This window comes from Balaenoptera musculus, chromosome 2 (genome assembly GCF_009873245.2).
Source record: "Balaenoptera musculus isolate JJ_BM4_2016_0621 chromosome 2, mBalMus1.pri.v3, whole genome shotgun sequence".
Lineage (NCBI taxonomy): Eukaryota > Metazoa > Chordata > Mammalia > Artiodactyla > Balaenopteridae > Balaenoptera > Balaenoptera musculus.
Window position 1 is genome coordinate 41,876,096 of NC_045786.1, and position 18,594 is coordinate 41,894,689.

Genomic DNA, 18,594 nt, shown 5'->3' on the forward strand with positions numbered 1-18,594 from the left:
GCTGCTGTGATACAATGTTGGTTGGTGAGCTGGGGCGGAGGGAAGACTATGAAAACAAGGAACAAGGGAGAGAAAAGGACCTTAAGACATTATGAAACCCCGCAAATGGAAGTGGGGGGGGACCCTAAGGCAGAGCTAATCTATACCCCATTTCACATGTGTTGACAAGTTTTCAAAATGGATGAAATCTTTCCTTTCTTCTTACATGCTCCCTTCCTAAGGAATAAAGAGGAGCAGCAAACAAAGGTATAAACAGGAACGAGTGATCACTGGTTTCAGAGTGAGGCTGATGTGGCTCAAATCTGGATCTGAATACTTATAGCAAAAAAGATCCCAGGCAAGAAGGAATTTGACCCTCTACGTCTCCATTTCCATACCAATGAAATGGGATGATTTGTACCTCCCTAAAATAGTTGTAGGGATGGTTAGAAATAATTTATACATATAGTAACCAGAACTCCGCCCCTGAGGACACAGCAGGCATGTGATAAACATGCCTAATGGAGTTAAGGCTTCATTAACCTGTAACGTGTGATTTGACAAGTATCCAGTAAGGACATTACACCTTGAGGTGGGCCAGCCCCATTTTATGACCCATATATAAATCTGTCTATAACTTTTGTGTCCTGAGCCACTAGCTTTTTAAAAGCTAACAAAATGTGCACTTTTAAAGTGCTATCTAGTCTTTTAGGTTTCAATTATACATATTTAAACAAATTATAGTTGGGGAAGGGTAGGAAAACTTACCAGCAGCCCACTCACTGGGCTTTGCTGAACCATGTTAATCATAATGCATCTGTATTTATTTCTGTTTAAATAGGTTTGCATTTATCCTGGATTGAAGAGTATACAAAGTGATTTTAAATGTTACTATCTTATTTAGTCTAATACTATTGCTCTCTTGAGCTGTGTTTAAAAGTAAAAGAAAGAAACCTACATGACTGAAATTACCTAGAATTCACAAAAAACTATGCCTAAAATAAAAATCTCAGGTCTGAAGTTCAGAAGCATAATCCAGATCTTGGGTTTTGATAAACTGAAGTTTAAAAAGAATCACTCTAAAAAGATCAAAGTCTTTTGGGGGCTGGGGTATGGAAAAGGTCAACAAAATTCAAGATTATGCCCTGGGGAAAATGCTCAGGGGTTCAAAATTCATTTCCTTAAACGAGTAAAATAAACTGCAGCATGTGAAGAAACTTCCTGTGAATATTCAAATTATGAGGCAACCTCTACATAGCAGACAGTTTCACTGCTTGAGTGGTTGAGAGTAATTACACTTTTAGAAAAGGCCCCAAACAGCTTAAAGAACCAAAACATAGTAAGTACTATACTTTTAAGTAGAAGATTCTAGGGGGAGAGATGGGGAAAATGTAAGTTATATCTGTGAACAAGGTCAGTCTTATAATATTCGGAGACCCGAAACACAACTACAGCATAATAATATCCTTTAACCTCTTTCTCCACGTGAGAGAAAAATAGAAAAGAACTTTTCATAATTGTTCTGACACTTCCTTTGGAGCAAAGTCAGAGGATTGAGAACCAGTAGGAAACTTCTCTGGAGATAGAGAATTTGAACCATTTGTCTTTAAATTTAATACTACTGCAGGACATCCACAGCTAATCTGTCTCTAAAAGGACCAGTAAATGAAAACTCGGTAATTTTTAAAGGTCAGTGAAAATCGGGAAGGTTAACAGAGGTTTTGTTGGGTAAAGTCGACTCAAGAGCCCAAAATGCAAATTACCAGCTGCAAGAACAGTCACAGAGACTTCAGTTACTCACCAGGTCATTCGGACTCTTCCCTTAAGAAAGGCCAGTAAGGCTTTAGGGATGGAAGACAATAGAGCACATAGACATTAGGGAACGTACCTTACGTCACAGTGAATTAGTGGCTAAACTTGGATAAAAAGTTGGGATTCCTAACTAACCACAGATCATGTGCTGTGTCATTAACCAGCAAGGTCTTAAGAGCATTTTACCCTCATCCAATGTTACTAATACCTCATGGGTGCTTAAGGAAACACTCAACTGCTGACAATACTTCCAAAGATTATGGCTCTCAATCTTGGCTACAAAGCAGAGGAACCAACAGAGCTTTTAAAGATTCTGATGCCCAGACCACACCCTAGCCCAATTAAATCAGAATCCCTAGGGGCAGGACCCAGAGATCACTGCATTTTTAAAGCTCCCTAGATAATTTCAATGCATAGCCAAAATCGAGAGCCCCAGGATTAGTCCTTAATAATACATATTTATAGTTTTATCATATTAAGAAACCTTTATCACATGTACATACATGCACAGCACATACGCCTTCACAGATGAATTAATAAATCATAAAGCCACATGTGAAAACTTAATACTGAAGTGAAATTTAGGTAATTACATGTTTATTTTCAACTCTGAAACAAAATGCCTACAAACCCAAATCACGTACACCCCTTCTTCTGATTTATCCCATAATGCTCATGAAGGACAGACCTTGAAATCAAACAATCTGTTATTAGAGTGGGACTGTGGCTCTAGAAAATGGACATTTTGGATGCAGTCATTCAAGCAAATTGGAAGTTGGAGAATCCCTGCGTACCTGGGCTCTGCGTGGGAGCCAAAAGAGATGCTGCATCTGGGCATGGCTCAATGGTACACCAGCTTTCTCGGTTTATCTGAAGAAAAAGAAAAAGAGATTGAGTTTCAGACAGTGAAGTAGTGTGGGATGTTTATACAGCTGTTTCAAGTATATCTACCACACCAACACTCCTATCTTTTTCTTTAATATTTTACTGCAAAGTGGGTAAAATTATGTCAAGAAAAAACCTTTTTCACAACACAACAAGGCAATCTATATTCAATTAAGACTCTAAAGAAACTGTCAGTAAAAGTTAGGCATATAAAAGCAAGAGGAAAAAAGATATACAAAGAGGAAGATCATGGTGCAGGCCAATGGTGAAATAAAAAAGAAAAATAAGTTAACAGGTGAAAAGGATCAAATATTGAAATATGCATTTCACATCCTAGGTTGCAACTTAGAAAATGCAAAAATAATTCCTATTTATTCAAGAATTACTGTATGTTGGGCATCAGGTTAAGAATTCTACATATATTATTGCATTTAATCCCCACACTAGCTCCAAGAAGTTTGTAATATCTCTATCCAAAGAATAGCTTGGCTTGGAGGAGTTGCTAAGGTAATAAATGGCAGGACTGGGAATGGAATACAAACCTATGTGATTCTAAAGCATATTAAGAAGCACATACACCCGCCCTAAAACATTTTTTTTCAATTTAGCCTTTACAACTCCAAACCATCTTAACATTATAACTTTCTACTTTCATTAGATTAAAAATAATGTAATTTTTAAAACTACCATTAGAGATTTCAACAGCCTTCTCTCAGTAATTGATAAAACAGGTAGACACAAAATCAGCAAGAATATACATAAAGAACTTGGAAAACATCATCAACCAATTTGATTTAATCAACATAACTGAGCCTTTTACCCAACAATAGAATACACATTCTTTTCAAATGCACATGGTATGTTCACCAAGATAGAATATATTCTGTCGTATAACACAAGTCTCAAATTTGAGGATTAAAATCATATTAAACATGCTCTTTGACCACAACAATATCAAATTAGAAACCAAAATCAAAAAGATGTCTGGAAAAACCCAATATTTAAAAACATTTTTTAAAAAACTTCTAAAAAGAAATCTTAAGGAATCATTAAATATCAGAAAATATTTCAAGCTGAATAAAAATAGAAATACCACATATGAAAATTTGTGACATACAGCCAAAATAATGCATAGAGCAAAATTTATAATATTAAATCCCTGTACTAGAAAAGAAATGTCTCAAATCAGTGATCTATGCTTCCGCCTTAAGAACTCAGAAAGAGAACAAAATTAACACAAAGCAAACATGATAAGTAAAACAAAGAGCAGAAATCAGTGAAAGAGAAAACAGAAAAATAAAATCAATAAGATCAAAAGCTGGATCCTTAGAAGATCAGTTTACTGATATCAGTAAAACTTTAACTAGGTTGACCAAGAAAAGAATTCTAAGTTAAAAATTACCAGTATCAAGAATTTAAAGGGGGACATCACTACAGATCCTACAGACACTGAAAGGATAATAAGGAAATATCAATATTACGAACAAGAAATACAACAAGTTAGATGAAATGGAAGCATTTCATGAAAGACACAAACTACCAAAATTCTTTCAAGAACATACAGATAATCTGAACACCCTTATTCTATTAAAGACGTTGAATACATAGTTTAAAACCTTCCTGTAAGGAAAACTCCAGGCCCAGATGACTTCAGAGGTGAATGGCACCAGACATTTAAGGAAGAAATAATAGCAATTCTACACCAACTCCTAAGGAAAACAAAAGAGGAGGGAACAATATACAGCTCATTTTATAAGCCCAGCATTACCCTGACACCAAAACTAGACAAAGACATAAGAAAATTATAAATCAATATCCTCAGGAACATAGACGAAAAAATCCTGAACAAAAGTTAGGAAAATGAATCCAGCAATATAGAAAAAAGATAAACATCGTGACCAAATTCATCCCAGTAAAGCAAGGTTGGTTTAACATTTGAAAATCAATTTATTAACAGACCAAAACCTCCCACAAACTAACGATTATCAAGAGATGCAGAAAAGAATTTGGCAAAATTCAACATCTAAAACTCATAGAACACTGAAAACAGTAAGGAAATTCCTCAACCTGATAAAGTGCATCTATTTAAAAAATCCTGATACTTCACTCTGAGATCAAAAACAAGGCAAGAATGTCCACTCTCGGCACTGTTATTCAATATGTACAGGAGGTTCTAGCCAATGCAGTAAAGCAGAAAAAGAAATAAAATGCATAGGTGTAGAAAAGAAGTAATTTTACTACTTTATTCATAGATGGCATGATTATCTATGGAGAAAATCTCAAGGAATCTACAAAAATGCTACTAGAATAAATGAGTTTAGCAAAGCTGAAGGTTATAAAGTCAATGTACAAAAAAAAAAATCAATACTAGTCCTATATATTAGGAGTGAACAATTAAAAGTTGAAGTTAAAAACAAAAGTAATATAATTTACAATAGCATCAAGAAATATAAAATAATTAGGCATAAATTTAATAAAATATGAGCAAGACTTGTACTCTAAACACTGCAAAACACTACTAAGAAAAATTAAAGCAGGCTTAAATAGAGACACCATGTTCATAGATCAGAAAACTCAATTCTGTTAAATTGTTAATTCTCCCCAATTCATCACTACTTGATCTCAAGACTTACTATAAAAGCTTTTTTGGGAGATTGGTTCAGGATGGCGGAGTAAAAGGACGTGCGCTCATTCCCTCTTGCGAGAGCACTGGAATCACAACTAACTGCTGAACAATCATCGTCAGGAAGACACTGGAACTCACCAAAAAACATACCCCACATCCAAAGACAAAGGAGAAGCCACAATGAGACGGTAGGAGGGGCGCAATCAATAAAATCAAATCCCATAACTGCCGGGTGACTCACAAACTGGAGAACACTTATACCACAGAATTCCACCCACTGGAGTAAAGGTTCTGAGCCCCACGTCAGGCTTCCCAACCTGGGGGTCCGGCAATGGGAGGAGGAATTCCTAGAGAATCAGACTTTGAAGGGTAGCGGGACTTGACTGCAGGACTTGGACAGGACTGGGGGAATCAGAGACTCCACTCATGGAGGGCACACACAAAGTGGTGTGTGCATCAGGACCCAGGGGAAGGAGCAGTGATCCCATAGGAGACTGAACCAGACTTATCTGCTAGTGTTGGAGGGTCTCCTGCAGAGGCGGGCGGCGGCTGTGGCTCACCGTGAGGACAAGGACACTGGTAGCAGAAGTTCTGGGAAGTACTCCTTGGCATGAGCCCTCCCAGAGTCCGCCATTAGCCCCACTAAAGAGCCTGGGTAGGCTCCAGTGTTGGGTTGCCTCAGGCCAAACAACCAACAGGGAGGGAATCCAGCTCCACCCACCAGCAGACAAGCAGACTGAAGTTTTACTGAGCTCTGCCCAACAGAGTAACACCCAGTGCTACCCACAACCAGTCCCTCCTATCAGGACACTTGCACAAGCCTCACAGATAGTCTCATCCATCAGCAGACAAGCAGACTGAAGTTTTACTGAGCTCTTCCCAACAGAGCAACACCCAGCACTACTCACCACCAGTCGCTCCTATCAGGAAACTTGCACAACCCTCATAGATAGCCTCATCCACCAGCAGAAGCAAGAAGAACTACAACCCTGCAGCCTGTGGAACAAAAACCACAATCACAGAAGAAGAGACAAGATGAAAGGGCAGAGGGCTATGAATCACATGAAGGAACAAGATAAAACCCCAGAAAAACAACTAAATGAAGTGGAGATAGGCAAACCTTCCAGAAAAAGAATTCAGAATAATGATAGCGAAGATGATCAGGACCTCGGAAAAAGAATGGAGGCAAAGATCAAGAAGATGCAAGAAATGTTTATCAAAGACCTAGAAGAATTAAAGAACAAACACCTAGAAGAATTAAAAAACAAACAAACAGAGATGAACAATACAATAACCGAAATGAAAAATACACTAGAAGGAATCAATAGCAGAATAACTGAGGCAGAAGAACGGATAAGTGACCTGGAAAACAGGATGCTGGAATGCACTGCCACGGAACAGAATAAAGAAAAAAGAATGAAAAAAAAGAAGACAGCCTAAGAGACTTCTGTGACAACATTAAACACAACAACATTTGCATTATAGGAGTCCCAGAAGGAGAAGAGAGAGAGAAAGGACCCGAGAAAATATCTGAAGAGATTATAGTCGAACACTTCCCTAACATGGGAAAGGAAAGAGCCACCCATGTCCAGGAAGCGCAGAGAGTCACAGGCAGGATAAACCCAAGGAGAAACACACTGAGACACATAGTAATCAAACTGGCAAAAGTTAAAGACAAACAAAAATTACTGAAAGCAAACAAGGGAAAAACGACAAATAACATACAAGGAAATTCCCATAAGGTTAACAGCTGACTTCTCAGCAGAAACTCTACAAGCCAGAAGGGAGTGGCATGATATATTTAAAGTGATGAAAGGGAAGAACCTACAACCAAGATTACTCTGCCTGGCAAGGGTCTCATTCAGACTTGACGGAGAAATCAAAAGCTTTACAGACAAGCAAAAGCTAAGAGAATTCAGCACCACCAAACCAGCACCACGAAACAACAAATGCTAAAGGAACTTCTCTAAGTGGAAAACACAAGAGAAGAAAAGGACCTACAAAAACAAACCCATAACAATTAAGAAAATGGTAATAGGAACATACATATCTGTAATTACCTTAAACGTGAATGGATTTAAATGCTCCAACCAAAAGACACAGGCTTGCTGAATGGATACAAAAACAAGACTCATATATATGCTGTCTACAAGAGACCCACTTCAGACCTAGTGACACATTCAGACTGAAAGTGGGGGGAAGGAAAAAGATATTCCATGCAAATGGAAATCAAAAGAAAGCTGGAGTAGTTATACTCATATCAGATAAAATAGACTTTAAAATAAAGAATGTTACAAGAGACAAGGAAGGACACTACGTAATGATGAAGGGATCAATCCAAGAAGAAGATATAACAATTATAAATATATATGCACCCAACATAGGAGCATCTCAATACATAAGGCAACTGCTAACTGCTATAAAAGAGGAAATCGACAGTAACACAATGACAGTGGGGGACTTCAACACCTCACTTACACCAATGGACAGATCATCCAAACAGAAAATTAATAAGGAAACACAAGCTTTAAATGATACAATAGACCAGATAGATTTAATTGATATTTATAGGACATTCCATCCAAAAACAGCAGATTACACTTTCTTCTCAAGTGCGCATGGAACATTCTCCAGGATAGGTCACATTTTGGGTCACAAATCAAGCCTCAGTAAATTTAAGAAAATTGAAATCATATCAAGCATCTTTTCTGAACACAACACTATGAGATTAGAAATGAATTACGGGGAAAAAAACGTAAAAATCACAAACACACGGAGGCTAAACAATACGTTACTAAATAACCAAGAGATCACTGAAGAAATCAAAGAGGAAATCAAAAAATACCTAGAGACAAATGACAACAAAAACATGATGGTCCAAAACCTACGGGATGCAGCAAAAGCAGTTCTAAGAGGGAAGTTTATAGCTATACAAGCCTACCTCAAGAAACAAGAAAAATCTCAAATAAACAATCTAACCTTACACCTACAGGAACTAGAGAAAGAAGAACAAACAAAACCCAAAGTTAGCAGAAGGAAAGAAATCATAAAGATCAGAGCAGAAATAAATGAAATAGAAACCAAGAAAACAATAGCAAAGATCAATACAACTAAAAGCTGGTTCTTTGAGAAGATAAACAAAATGGATAAACCATTAACCAGACTCATCAAGAAAAAGAGGGAGAGGACTCAAATCCATAAAATTAGAAATGAAAAAGGAGAAGTTACAACAGACACCTCAGAAATACAAAGCACCCTAAGAGACTACTACAAGCAACTCTATGCCAATAAAATGGACAACCTGGAAGAAATGGACAAATTCTTAGAAAGGTATAACCTTCCAAGACTGAACCAGGAAGAAATAGAAAATATGAACAGACCAATCACACATAAGGAAATTGAAACTGTGATTAAAAATCCTCCAACAAACAGAAGTCCAGGACCAGATGGCTTCACAGGTGAATTCTATCAAACATTCAGAGAAGAGCTAACACCCATCCCTCTCAAACTCTTCCAAAAAAGTGCAGAGGAAGGAACACTCCCAAACTCATTCTATGAGGCCACCATCACCCTGATACCAAAAGCAGACAAAGATACTAAAAAAAAGAAAATTACAGACCAATATCTCTGATGAATATAGATGCAAAAATCCTCAACAAAATACTAGCAAACAGAATCCAACAACACGTTAAAAGGATCATACACCATGATCAAGTGGGATTTATCCCAGGGATGCAAGGATTCGTCAATATATGCAAATCAATCAACGTGATACACCATACTAACAAATTGAAGAATAAAAACCATATGATCATCTCAATAGTTGCAGAAAAAGCTTTTGACAAAATTCAACACTGATTTATGATAAAAACTCTCCAGAGAGTGGGCATAGAGGGAACTTACTTCAACATAATAAAGGCCATACACGACAAACCCAAAACAAACCTCATTCTCAATGGTGAAAAACTGAAAGCATTTCTTCTAAGATCAGGAACAAGACAAGGATGTCCACTCTCACCACTATTATTCAACATAGTTTTGGAAGTCCTAGCCACAGCAATCAGAGAAGAAAAAGAAATAAAAGGAATACAAATTGTAAATGAAGAAGTAAAACTGTCACTGTTTGCAGATGACGCGATACTAAAGATAGAGAATCCTAAAGATGCCACCAGAAAACTACTAGAGCTAATCAGTGAATTTGTAAAGTTGCAGGATACAAAGTTAATGCACAGAAATCTCTTGCATTCCTATAAACTAATGATGAAAAATCTGAAAGAGAAATTAAGGAAACACTCCCATTTACCACTGCAACAAAAAGAATAAAATACCTGGGAATAAACCTACCCAGGGAGACAAAAGACTCTTATATGTAGAAAACTGTAAGACACTGATGAAAGAAATTAAAGATGATATAAACAGATGGAGAGATATACCATGTTCTTGGATTGGAAGAATCAACATCGTGAAAATGATTATACTACCCAAAGCAACCTACAGATTCAACGCAATCCCTATCAAATCACCAATGGCATTTTTTACGGAACTAGAACAAAAAATCTTGAAATTTGTATGGAGACACAAAAGACCCTGAATAGCCAAAGCAGTCTTGAGGGGAAAAAACAGAGCTGGAGGAATCAGACTCCCTGACTTCAGACTATACTACAAAGCTACAGTAATCAAGACAATATGGTACTGGCACAAAAGCAGAAATATAGATCAATGGAACAGGATAGAAATCACAGAGATACACCCACACACCTATGGTCAACTAATCTATGACAAAGGAGGCAAGGATATACAATGGAGAAAAGACAGTCTCTTCAATAACTGGTGTTGGGAATACTGGACAGCTATATGTAAAAGAATGAAATTAGAACACTCCCTAATACCATACACAAAAATAAACTGAAAATGGATTAGAAACGTAAATGTAAGACCAGACACTATAAAACTCTTAGAGGAAAACATGGAAGAACACTCTTTGACATAAATCACAGCAAGATCTTTTTTGATCCACCTCCTAGAGTAATGGAAATAAAAACAAAAATAAACAAATGCGACCTAATGAAACTTAAAAGCTTTTGCAAAGCAAAGGAAACTACAAACAAAACGAAAAGACAACCCTCAGAAATGGCAGAAAATATCTGCAAACGAATCAACAGACAAAGGATTAATCTCCGAAATATATAAACAGCTCACGCAGCTCAATATTAAAAAAACAAACAACCCAATCCAAAAATGGGCAGAAGACCTAAATAGATATTTCTCCAAAGAAGACATACAGATGGCCAAGAAGCACATGAAAAGCTGCTCAACATCACTAATTATTAGAGAAATGCAAATGAAAACTACAATGAGGTATCACCTCACACCAGTCAGAATGGGCATCATCAGAAAATCTACAAACAACAAATGCTGGAGAGGGTGTGGAGAAAAGGGAACCCTCTTGCACTGTTGGTGGGAATGTAAATTGATACAGCCACTATGGAGAACAATATGGAGGTTCCTTAAAAAACTGAAAATAGAATTACCATATGACCCAGCAATCCCACTACTGGGCATATACCCAGAGAAAACCGTAACTCAAAAAGACACATGCACCCCAATGTTAATTGCAGCACTATTTACAATAGCCAGGTCATGGAAGCAACCTAAATGCCCACCGACAGACGAATGCATAAAGAAGATGTGGTACACATATACAATGGAATTACTCAGCCATGAAAAGGAACGAAATTGGGTCATTTGTAGAGACGTGGATGGATCTAGAAACTGTCATACAGGAAGTAAGTCAGAAAGAGAAAAACAGATATCGTATCTTAATGCGTATATGGGGAACCTAGAAAAATAGTACAGATGAACCGGTTTGCAGGGCAGAAATTGAGACACAGATGTAGAGAACAAACGTATGGACACCAAGGGGGGAAAGCGGCGGGGGTGGTGGTGGGATGAATTGGGAGATTGGGAATGACATGTATACACTGATGTGTATAAAATGGATAACTAATAAGAACCTGCTGTATAAAAAAATTAAAAAAAAAAAAAAAGTACTTTTAGAAGTTCGGATAATTTCCCAAAATGTAGAGATAGTGAAGGTTTTAGTTCAGTGAAGTATTTGTTTTTGTATTGTTAATAGCTTTAGCTTTTGGAATGCTAAAATTAAAAAATTTTAAACTCAAAACAAAACAAAACAAAACAAAAACAAAAACAAAAACAAACAGATGAAATAAAATCCATACACCCCCCCCCAAAAAAAAGAAGAAAAAAGAAAAGCTATATTGTGGCTTCCCTGGTGGTGAGGTGGTTAAGAATCCGCCTGCCAATGCAGGGGACACGGGTTCAAGCCCTGGTCCGGCATGATCCCACTAAGCTCATGCGCCACCACTACTGAGCCTGCGCTCTAGAGCCTGCGAGCCACAACTACTGAGCCTGCATGCCACAACTACTGAAGCCCGCATGCCTAGAGCCCGTGTTCCGCAACAAAGAGAAGCCACCACAAGGAGAAGCCCGTGTACCACAACAAAGAGTAGCCCCTGCTCGCTGCAACTAGAGAAAGCCCACGCACAGCAACGAAGACCCAACGCAGCCAAAAATCAATCAATCAATTTATTTTTAAAAAAGGCTATATTAATAAAGCCAGTTTGGTACTGGTATAAAGACAGGCATACAGATCGAAAGAACAAGAGAGAATCCACAAATAGACCTTCACAGATATGACCTATTCATGTTTGACAAAGATGTCTAGGTATTCCAATGAGGAAAGAATAGGTTTTTAACAAATGATGTTGCAAAAATTGGGTGTTCATGTGAAAACAAACAAATAAATCTCCCTCAAATCTCAAACTTTATATTGTCTATAAAAATGAGCTCAAAATATATCTAAATGTTAAACTTAAAACAACAAAACTTCTAGAAGAAAACAGGGGAATGTTTTTTGTGACACTGGGTTAGGCAAAGATTTCCTAGCATGCATTAAAAAAGCATGAAAAAAAACTTGTAAATTTGACTACATCAAAATTCTTCTAAAGTCTTGCTCCTCAAAAGGCACTGTTAGGAAAATGAAAAGGCAAGCCACAGACTGGGAGAAAATATTTACAAAACATCTATCTTCTAAAGGACTGGTAATTAGAATATTAAAATACACATAACAACAACAACAACAAAACCTCTTACAATGCCATAAGACAAACAACATGCTTTTTCAAATAGGCAAAAGATTTGACTAAACATTTCATCAAAGAAGATGTATGAATGGCAAATAAACACAGGAGAAGATGCTGAACACCGTTAATCATCAGGGAAAAGAAAATTAAAACCACAAGGAAATAACAGTCTACAGCCATTCAAATGGTTAAAATTAAAAACTGGTAATTCCAAGTGTTGCCAAAGATGGAGCAACTGAAACACTGGTAACATTGCTGGGAGAATGTAAAATAGTAAGTCACTTCAGAAAGCAGTTTAGCAGTTTCTTATAAAGTCAAACATATATTTATAGACAACATAGCAATCAATCCCACTGTGGTATTTACTCCCCCAAAAATCAAAATATACCTTTACACAAAGACTTTTACTGGAATTTCATAGCAGCTGAATTCATGATAACCCCAAACTGAAAACAGCCCAGACTGTCATCAATGGGTAAATGGATAAACAAATTGTGATACAGCATTCAATGCAATAGACTCAGAAACAGAAGGAATGAACTACTGATACAAACAACATGGACAAATCTCAGGATCACTATGTTAAATTAAAAGAAAAAAGCCAGACAAAAAGACTACCTACTGTACGGTTCCATTTATATAATACCTTAGAAAAGGCGAAATTAATACAAGAAAGCGTATTAGTGATCAACAGGGACTGCAGGAAGAGGCTGACTGCAAGGGGACGGGAGGGAACTGCAGGGGTGATGGAAACGTTCCTATCGCGACTGTGGCAGTGATGACACAATTCAAACAGTTGTCAAAACTCATCAAACTGTGAACTTAAATTGGTGAGTTTTATTGTATATAAATTATATCACAATAAAGGTGAAAAAATGTATCCCCAAAAGAGAAGTATAATATTATATTTTAGTTTTTACCACTCCCAAACACCTCAACATTATAATCCTCTAGTTTCATTAACACTGAAACAGTCAGTGGATTCTAAACAATATAAGTAGGAGTATCTAAACAAATTACTAAGTAGTTGAATACTTATAATGCTCAAAGATGATTTTACTTAACGGTTTCTACAATATCATGTGTACCTACTGGTAAATTTCGGATCTTTGGTGAGAAGATACTAAACTATATTGGTGAGAGGGACCAACAGTTTTACTAAGTATGCTACGTGGGATAAGGTAGAAAGCTATGGGACATTCTGTCAAATTACAACTGTTTGACAAAGAAGAAATGCAAGGAATTAAGCTGCTTGCAAATAACCATGAAACAAAACAAATCATTCGCTCCTTTCAGCTCTTTCACCATTAGAGAGGAGAGGAGGTGGGGACCAGGGGCCATCAATGTTTCAATTCCTGGTGTGCTACAAAATGATGCCAAAAATTTGAAAGTGATGTTGAATGGAAAAGAATCTCCAGCAGGTTCCCTGGGATTATGCAAAATATCCCCTTTCAAAATGCAATTTGAATGTGCCTAAGGAAGAAACCTCAAATTCAGTAATGTTAACAAACCCTATCCACATCTTTCAAAGAATCGAAGCAGCAAATTTTCTTTAAAAAAATCTTCCATTTAGAGAAGGATTTTCTTACTGTGAACTGCATCTCATTTGAAATGAGCCGAAGTTCACTTCCAGTGAAGTTTCTCTGTTAACAGGAAAAGCAAGAATCCAGAATTGCTGTACTTTTGCTCCATGAATACAGCAACAAATTTAAGTAGGTAACAGAAATAAAAAAGCAGGTCCTTTAAACAGCGAAGAATGCCAAGCCGCTCTGAATTATCACGACATTGCTCTCTCCCCTTCCATGACCTTCAACACCTCTTCAGTCAACATTTTAGGAAACTTTGTTAAAATTCTTTATCTGAGAATGTTTTTCATCACCTTTTCACACATCATTCCATAGCCAATAAGTAAACCGAACGTTCTTGCCTTCAATATTTGAGGGACTAATACTTTACACTTTTCATGTAATTTTAGGCATTTGCGTGTTACAGAAAGTGAGTTATACATTTTGCAAAATAACATATAATGTAAATAATCCGTAAATATTTATTTAAAATAATGTATTATTTAACAAAAATAAAAATATTTAAGAGTATTACTTAAAATAATATATAATAAATACTGAAAGAAATTAAAATTAAATCAAACCTCTAACTAAATACACTAATTTCTGAATAACAATGATGAGAACATATTAGTGATGGGAGGCAATTCCCCATGGGTCTCCCCTTTTTCTGCATGTCTTGTAAGCAAAGGACACTGACTGTCCTTTTGTTCTAGACTATCTTTTCAAGAATGTCTATGTATCAAACAGCCTTGGAAGATAGAGATATTGTTTCTTTCTGAAGCAAAGAGCAGATGTGTTGAATCAGAGCAAAGGTCAGGTAGGCTTACCGCCCAATGTAAAAATTCACGTTTCCTAAGGCTGGGGTTCCTCAGCTGCGACAGAGCATCTACCTGGGCCCCTCCGTATTGCCCCCGTGAGACTAGGGAAGCAAGAAGAACCAACGAGAAGCTGATGCTCATGGTGCTTTTTGAACGATGAGTAATAAATTCATCTGTCTCTGACCCAGGAGTTCCGTGACTTCAGCCAGCAGCCATGAAATTGTCAGGCTAACTTGGTACCTTACAAGCAGGGTAAAATCTCAGACCCATCACATTTTGACAAATTAGTCTATATTAAACAGTATTAAAACATTTAAACACAGTGGCAGCCAAAAATCTCTCGATATGATCACACCTATGTGGTGAAAAACTCTAATCTGATTCAATTTTTCACTGAGTGGTTATTCTTGAATTATCATAAAGAGACAACTAATATCCATTTTAATTTTTCCATAGCTTCCTGAATTTTCTTTAATGGCTGTGTTACTTTAAAAATTTTATTTTTATAAACTTGGATAGTACAGAGTTCTCATACACAGGGTCTCACCAGTTTCTTCAATGTTACATAATCACAGTACATTTGTCAATACTAAGAAACCAACACTGGTACACTACTATTAATTAAATTACAGACTTTGGATTTCATTCATTTTTCCAATAATCTTCTTTACTGTTCCAGGATCCAATCCAGGATACCACATTGCATTTTGTGTGTGTAATTTTGCATTTTAAGACCTTTATTGAAATATAATTCATATACTCTAAAACTCACCCATTTAACAGAGTTGTGTAACCATCACCACTAACTAATTTTAGAATATTTTCATGGCACCAAAAAGAAACTCTGAGTAGTAGTCACACACCCCCACCCACCCCCAAACCCAGTTCTAGGCAATCGGTAATCTACTTTCTGTCTCTATGGATTTGCCTACTCTGGACATTTCATATAAATGGAAATGTACATTATGAGGTCTTCGGTGACTGGCTTCTTTCACTTAGCAAGAGGCTTTCAAGGTTCATCTGTGTCTTAGCATGTATTAGTACTTAATCTTACTGCCAAATAATGTTCCACTGTATAGATATGCCCACATTTTATTTATTTATTCTTCAGCTGATGGACATTTGGGCTGTTTTCACTTGCTGGCTGTTATGAATAATCCTGTTATGAATATCCATATACAAGTTTTTGGTGGACGTGTTTCATTTTTCTTGGGTATACATCTAGGAGTAGAACTGCTGTGTCATATGATAACTTTATGTTTAAAATTTTGAGGAACTGCCAGACTTTTCCAGAGTGGCTGCACCATTTGACATTCCCACTAGCAACGTATGAGTGTTCTAATTTCTCCACACCCTTGCCAACACTTGTTACTGTTCTTGTCTGTGTTTTGGTTGTAGCCAAACTAGCAGGTATGAAGGGTACCTCATATGAGTATATGAGATATACTTCCAACCTTCCATTCTTTTAAAATGGAAAATATTTTTTAATCTATTGGTTACTTTCTAGGAAAGGAAGATTCTATAAAGACACAATGCTAAGCACCCTCAGATTTGTTTCCTTCCTTCTTTTATTAAAAAAAAAAAAAATACTAAATAGGGACCTTCCCTGGTGGTCCAGTGGTTAAGACTTCGCCTTCCAATGCAGGGGATGCGGGTTAGATCCCTGGTCCAGGAGTTAAGATCCCACATGCCTTGTGGCCAAAAAAAAACAAAACATAAAACAGAAGCAATATTGTAACAAATTCAACAAAGACTTAAAAAAAAAAAAGTACTAACACCTTCTGTGTATCAAAACATTGTGTCAAGCCTTAAAAGCAGAAGTAGTAAAGGAACTGAGTCCTCAAAGAACTCAATAGTTTATGTGTGAGACACATGGAAATGTTAAGTAAATAAGCGTTCCACAGCGTTTTGCACACATCAGGCACTGAAATGTGTGCTGACTTGGACAAGGTGTGCTGTGACCAACAGAAATGGGAATTAGAGTGAATGGGATACTCTAACGACAAACCGTACTTGAAATGGTTTATACATTTCTGCCCAGGTCACAAATGTGACATACAGAGACACTGGGCCAGAATAACAACTCTTCTCTTTCACTTCATACAAGGCATTGCACAATACATAGAGGGGGGAGGTCAGAGTTTGCCACGCCCTTGTAGAAGCAGAAGAATTCAGAGAGATAAGAGTTTCACAGAAGTTAAGGAAGCAGAGGGCTTGAAAAGAGAAGGTAGGTCCACAGTGCCAACTGCTGCTGAGAAGTCAAAACTGATAAATTTTTGAAAGGAAGTTACTGAATTGGGCAACTGTGAGGTTTGTGGTGAGTTTGGAAAGAACAGTTTTAACAAGACAGGTGATACCAGAATTAAAACTGTAAAACATCTCATTATATTTCTAAATTCATGGTACTTTAAAGTTTGCAAAGTATTGTCACCTAGATTTGACCTTTTTCCTGTCCCACAAGGAGGCACACTACCATTTTCGAGAAGAGGCCACACACTCAGTGCGGCTAGATTTGGGGATGGTATAGCTTTGTGTGTGAACTATACTGTACTGGTAACTTTATCTGCTCCAAAGACTGTAAGCTTCTTGAGAACTGAATCCCATCTTTTATTCCCCGGATCTCCCAATGAGTAGATGGTAGATGCTTAGCGAATCATCTTTGAATTCCTTATCGCCAACGATTTTACAGAGAGCTAAAAGTTGGGAGAACCTTTAGGATTATCACTCTGCCTCCCTTTACTAGCTCCATTAAAGGGGGATGGGGGCACATCCCCCTTTAATAAGAGACTCGAAGGAGGTAACACAGCACTTAGAGACAGAGTGAGGACCCAGTTTTCCTCACTTCCAGTCCAGCGCTCTTTCCCCACCCCTGCAAATGTCTCTTCTTATTCTTAACTTTGTCTCAGAATTCAAATTTTGTTTAAACAATTTTTAATAGCAATATGAAATTGGGTAAGTCTGGCAAAGTGCATTTAACATCTCTGGAGAAGATTTGTTGGAAAACAGAGTCAATGTTTAATTTAGACCAAAATATTTAGAAAATAAAGTATTATCATAATGCAACAACTAAAATGTGGAACTGTGGGTGCCGATATTCTGAACATTGAAATGCTGTAATTGAAAGAAATGTTTTTTGTTTGTTTGGGCTTTGTCTATTTCAAGGAGCCTGCATTTTCAATCACTAACAGTTAATTACCAATGATGTGCTGAGAATGATGTGTCTCTAAGTACAGAAAAAACTTCAGGAAATCTGGCAATGATGCCGTTCCAGTCGGTTCCTTCTTTGGAATTAGGACTCATTCACAAACACTGAAAGTAAAACCTATACGGAAAATTAGTAAATTTCAGGTAAATCAAAGACTTCCTCACCAGGAAAGGATGGGGAAATCTAGCATAACAAGTCTTCCTAGAACTACCTTGCTGATTCATTCACACATTGGCCAGTCAGCTTTTGGGGAGTACTGTAGCCACTTTAGGCAAGGAACAGTGTCAAGGTAGAGCAAAAGAAAGACAAATCATGATCCTGATGACAACTGGCAATAATAGGTCCCACAGTTTTAAAGTATGAGGGACCTCTGTTCATTTAAAATGTCAAGGGTTACGTCTGCCTCCACATCCCAGGATGACACACGTATAACCATACGGGTCTAAGGATTATCAGACCCCATGAAATAACTCCACAAACTGGGGACTACAGGTTGGGAAACAGACTAGTTTGTGAAATACAATAGGTACACTAGTAC

General features: G+C 37.1%; 1 protein-coding gene across 9 annotated transcripts in view; it reads right to left on the reverse strand.

Annotated features, from left to right (window-relative positions):
• AKAP13 (A-kinase anchoring protein 13) overlaps positions 1-18,594 on the reverse strand; it is a 344,813-nt gene that overhangs the window by 93,434 nt on the left and 232,785 nt on the right. For all 9 annotated transcript variants that reach the window (XM_036844174.1, XM_036844173.1, XM_036844172.1 and 6 more), the window contains one exon: positions 2,586-2,661. In XM_036844174.1, the coding sequence (XP_036700069.1) occupies positions 2,586-2,661 (76 nt within the window). The remainder of the gene's footprint in view (positions 1-2,585; positions 2,662-18,594) is intronic.